We start from the raw sequence: 5,352 nt of genomic DNA, 5'->3' as shown, positions 1-5,352 counted from the left end.
CTCGCCGCGGGCGGAGTGAGGGCCCCGGCGGACAGGACTGCCGCCGACTCGGCCTCCGCAGACGCCGCCGAGCGCACCCGGCACAGCGGTCGCTGGACGCAGGAGTTTCGCGGCGACCCCACAGCCGGCGGCCTCTTCCTCCCAGCAGCGCCCCCTTTTTATTGAGGCTGTCCGGCTCCTGCTTCGAGAGCCCGAAGTCCGGCAGCACTGGTGAGCCGAGCCCCGCCCCGGCCGCCGCCGCGGGAACCCCGTCCGCACGGGGCCAGTGCCGGGACGGCGGGCGCTGGCCGGCGCGGAGTGAGAACCGGGTCGCGGCTGCTTACCGCCGCTGCCCGTTCATCGCGGGAGCGTCTGTCTTGGGCACCCAGGCCGTCTGCAGGCTGGGGACCGTTCTCGGCATCTGCCCTTGTAGTCAATTCCTGAGTAACACATTCACCTTTCACGGGTATTTCTAGTTTTTAAGGCCCTAGGAAGAAAGGGAGGCTGATTCTTGTGTATCTTCCTGCTGAAGTCAGGCTATTCCTCGGTGTCTGGAGGGCTGCTGCGTGGAAGAGTTAGCTGCCTTTGGGAGCGGCAGGTGATGGGGCCAGGTAAGTGGCAGGGGGGCAGAGTCCAGCTCCATGTCGAAGGATAATCACTTCAAAATGAATTGAGCCGCTCTGGGAGATAAAGAGCCCCGTATCACTCAGTCAAGTTTATACTCCAGACCGATCACGCCGGATCTATAAAGCAAGGAGCTTTACAGAGGGCAAAGGAGCAGATTGCTAAATAGACCCAGGGCCTGCTGTTGTGAGAACTGGCTGCCTGTTATGGCTGAGAGTCACATTAGTGATGCTGATGCTGTCATTTGTTCACAGACTCCTTCGTCATTAGACTGAGTCCAGGGGCTGTGCCTTTTGCTGCTGTGTCCCCAGCACCAAAAGCCCGCCTACATCATATAGCAGATGCCCATTAAATGCCAATTAGCCTGGACTGAAATCTTCAGGCACTGACTTGGTCACAGTTATTATGCGCTAAATACCAACAGAGGAGTGCCTCAGATCTTCCCAGGCATGAAGTGTCCCTGCAACAACTGAGGAAGGGGCCAGAACACGGACCACTCTTGGAGAAATAACTATCTGGGAAGCTCCAATAACCACCTTTTAGATGCAGTGCAAATAAAACCAAATGCCCAGCACCTTCAAAGTTGCAAACAAATTTTTTACGGGTCCTGGGAAAAAAATTCTAGTTTGGAGACAACTTAGAATTTAAACAGAAAAGGTAACCTTCCCAGAAAAAAGATCTACCAGAGCAGGACCAGGACTTTGTGAACTAAGCAGAGCCTCTAGTCAGGCAGACCAAGAATGCAGGCAAGAGAGAAGATTCTGTCAAACACTCCTGTAACTTCACCACAGGCACAAAGGATCCCTTCACATCCCTGAGGGTACAAAAGGATCAACAGGCTGCTAGGACCTTGGCACTGTGGTATCAAAGTGGTCTAGGCAGATTATCAAAGTAGGTGTCCCCGGAGCTGTCCTGGTTCCCATGCACACCAAGGAAAGGGTCACTTTATTTTCTGTTTGTTTTTATTTATGCTGTTTCCCTGTGTGCTTTATTCTTTTTAAATGTGTGCCAGCGGTTGTATTTGCAAAATTGTTTGTAGAAATGGTTTAGTTATGGGGGTGATGTTACGTTTCTTCAGCATAGACTTGTGCTTGCTTCTCTTAGGTATTTGGGAACATTGAAAACTGGACCAGCTCAGTCCAGTTTCAGGGCTTGAGAAGATTTGAAGTACAGCACTCACAGCTGTCTGTCTCCCTCTGGTTTTCCCTTATTCCTGTGATGCTGCCCTTTCAGTCCCATCCCAAAGGGAGGAAGTTGAGGTAGAGTCCCAGCACGGTGAACCTTGGACTTCAAAAGCTGCTCCTCATGCTCACGTGTCAGTTAGTGGACCTTTGTGGCCTCTCCATGGCCTCTTCCAGTGCTGCATGTGCTGCAGTTGAAACACAACTTCAAGTGTCTGACCACCTTTGCCAGGTCTATTTTTCCCAGAATCATGACCTGATGGATGCCCCATTGTCTTATAACCTCTCCAGTGCTTCACACAGATGTTTCATCTATTTTGCCCAGCTTTTCTAATCAGTAGTCTGCAGAAAGGTTACTACAAATTAACTTGTTAGTTGTCAGTGGACATTGAAGCTAAACGTGGATCAAGCCCAGAGAGGTGAGTCAATCATCAAGGTTACTCTTTTGTTGTTGAGCAGGGCAAGGTTTGCTGTCTGGCTGTCTGGGCACTTTTAGGGTGAGAGAACATGGACTGTGACCCTTCAGGTTCTTGTAGGTTTCAGAACTGATGCACCATGGACAGATACAATGAGACCTCCTCTGTATTTGGATTCATTCTCCTGGGTCTCTCAGCCCACCCAAAACTGGAGAAAGCGTTCTTTGTGCTCATCCTGTCAATGTACCTGGTGATTCTGCTGGGCAACGGGGTCCTCATCCTGGTGACCATCCTGGACTCCCACCTGCACACGCCCATGTACTTCTTCCTGGGGAACCTCTCCTTCCTGGACATCTGCTACACGACCTCCTCCGTCCCCCTCATTCTTGACAGCTTCCTCACTCCCAGGAAAACCATCTCCTTCTCAGCCTGCTTTGGGCAGATGTTTCTGTCCTTTTCCATGGGAGCCACAGAGTGTGTGCTCCTGGGCATGATGGCGTTTGATCGCTACGTGGCCATCTGCAGTCCCCTTAGGTACCCTGTGGTCATGAGCAAGGCTGCTTATGTGCCCATGGCTGCTGGCTCCTGGGCAGCTGGTATCATCAACTCTGTAGTACAGACATCTCAGGCAATGAGACTGCCCTTCTGTGGGGACAATGTCATCAACCACTTCACTTGTGAGATCTTGGCTGTCCTGAAGTTGGCCTGTGCTGACATCTCTATCAATGTGATCAGCATGGGGGTGGCCAATGTGATCTTCCTGGGGGTGCCAGTTCTGTTCATCTTTGTCTCCTATGTCTTCATCCTCACCACCATCCTGAGGATCCCCTCAGCTGAGGGCAGGAAAAAGGCCTTCTCCACCTGCTCTGCCCACCTCACTGTTGTGGTTGTCTTCTATGGGACCATTCTCTTCATGTATGGGAAGCCCAAGTCCAAAGACCCACTGGGGGCAGATAAGCAGGACCTCACAGACAAGCTCATCTCCCTCTTCTATGGGGTGGTGACCCCCATGCTGAACCCCATCATCTACAGTCTAAGAAACAAGGATGTGAAGGCTGCTGTGAAGAGCCTGGTGGCTCAAAAACACCTAACTGAGTGATGCCATTAAACTATGACTGACAGAATGCTTGACCTCCACACTCCTACTTATGGGAGGAGGTAACTCAGAGTAAAAAAAACTTTTCTCGGGTCTGTACCATGGACCTTGAGACCAGGATTGAAAAAAAATATATACTATTTTCCTCTGTCTTTTCATAAACAATGGAAGCTTCCTTTAAGAACTGAGAAGGAAAGAGCCTTCACATTTCTGGAGATGCTGGCTAGTTACTAGCATTTATTCATACCATAACTATTTTATGCTAGAAAATGAATGGTTACCTTATGTCTTCTACTACCAAGGCTGGTACATATCTGTAAGGAGCCACTGATTTATGCAAAGCTAAGCGACAAATGCAAAAGCTGGTTTCAGCGGCACTGGGTTCTTTCTCTGCACTACTTGACTTTGTGTAGAATGGCTGGAGGTAGTGCCTACTTTGGTGGTATCCCAGAGGCCTTTGTGTAGTAAGAAAAATAACATTCACACTCTCATGATGTGTTGGCGATTGGACCATTATGGATTCTTCTCCACTCTTAGCTCCAAGAAAAGAGAGGTCTTACCATAGCCTTATGTGTGAGGAGATACAGAAATGTTTGCAGTCTTCTCTCCCTACTGCAGCTGCAATCTCACAGTGGTGTAGGACTGCATATCAGAGGCAGTAGCCCTAATCTTTTCTTTCCCACACAACCCATACCATTACCATTAACACCTACCAACATGCCTATGGATGTGCCCAGACTGTAATGCAATAAAAGCTGGACAGGATGGCACATTCCTGTACTCCCAGAACTCTTGAAAGCCTGAGGAATGAGCATCACAAGTTTGAATACAGCCTGCGCAACTTAGTGACTTAGTGAGACTGTCTCAAAATTGAAAATGGTCATGCATGCCTGTAATCCCAGCACTCAGGAGACTGAGGCAGGAGGATCGCTTCCAGTTTGAAGCCAGCCTGGACTGCAAAGTGAGTTCTAGGCCAGCCTGAACTGTATGGTGAAACCCTGTCTCAAAAAGACCAAAAAAAAAAAAAAAAGAAAAAAGAAAAAGAAAAAAAAAGTGTCATGATTTGTGTCTAGATGTCCCCCCAAAGCCTCATGAAGACATGATGTGGGCTTCTAGAGTTTGTAATTGATCTATGGTCCCTGAGATTATGGGTGTGAGTGCTACACCCGCCCTGGGGCAGGTAGCCTGTATACAATGTAAGGGAGGGAAAGAGGCTTGCTCTCTCCACTCCCACCTTTTTGCTCTTGTTGGTTTTGCTGTCTTCTGCTGCCATGAATGGTTGCCTTCTGCCACGTGGCACTCTGCCTTGGAGCAGCTGAGTATGGACTGAAACCTCCACAAACTGTGAGCTAAATAAACCTTTCCTTCCTTAATTCTGGGTGTCAGGTGTTTTCTCTCAGCAATGAGAGGAAAGTAACCAACACAAAAGGGCTTTGTTGTAGCTCAACACAAAGGCCCTAAATTCAGTCCCTAGTACTGGAAAAAAATTAGGGGGAAAGCAAAGAGTTATAGTGATCCTTAATTGCACACCCATCCTTCATCATTGGACTTGCTCCCCGTGGACTTGCTCTGGCACAGGTTCAGTAGACTGTGAGTCTGGACACTTGCATGGTCCGCAGCAGCCTTGACAGCAGGAGAGATCGGATGCTACATGAGGCAGAAGATCTTCAGTAGCAAAAAAAAAGAAAGGAGATAACTTGACTCAAAAATCATTTAAAAATAGTGTAGATTTGTTCAAAGGGAGCCCAGCTTCAAGCCTGATAACCAGGCTGCAGCTCCTTTGCTCGGAGGCTCCTCTTACTCCTCACTCTTCTGTGCTGAAGCTCAGATGGGGGTTTGGTGTCATACTTAATTTGATTAAAGCAAAGAAATAAATGGCTATTTCTTATACAACTGAGTTTTTGTCATGAGATTCAGTACGATGTTTCACATCTCACTTCCACAACTATGAATGGCCATCGTGATGGTCTGCATTTTGAGGTATCTTTGAAACAGGGTCTCACTGTGTAGTCCAGGCTGGTCTCTAGCTCTCAATGATCCTCCTGCCTCAGCCTCA

The 5,352-nt window shown here is 48.8% G+C and overlaps 1 protein-coding gene across 1 annotated transcript; it reads left to right on the top strand.

The window, feature by feature from the left end:
- Window positions 1–287: 287 nt before the first annotated feature.
- LOC102003013 (olfactory receptor 2S2-like) lies at window positions 288–4,177 on the top strand. Its single transcript, XM_013522926.1, has one exon. It carries the CDS (start codon window positions 2,340–2,342, stop codon window positions 3,297–3,299), a length of 960 nt encoding a protein of 319 aa, XP_013378380.1. The 5' UTR covers window positions 288–2,339; the 3' UTR covers window positions 3,300–4,177.
- The last annotated feature ends 1,175 nt before the right edge of the window (window positions 4,178–5,352 follow it).

The sequence above is a fragment of the Chinchilla lanigera genome, unplaced genomic scaffold (genome assembly GCF_000276665.1).
Source record: "Chinchilla lanigera isolate Chin_1 unplaced genomic scaffold, ChiLan1.0 scaffold00071, whole genome shotgun sequence".
NCBI classification, from domain to species: Eukaryota; Metazoa; Chordata; class Mammalia; order Rodentia; family Chinchillidae; genus Chinchilla; species Chinchilla lanigera.
This window is presented reverse-complemented; position numbering and strand designations above follow the sequence as displayed.

Bases quoted from the DNA above. Each gene is read 5' to 3' on its own strand.
- LOC102003013 (XM_013522926.1), top strand. From the start codon at position 2,340: ATGGACAGATACAATGAGACCTCCTCTGTATTTGGATTCATTCTCCTG.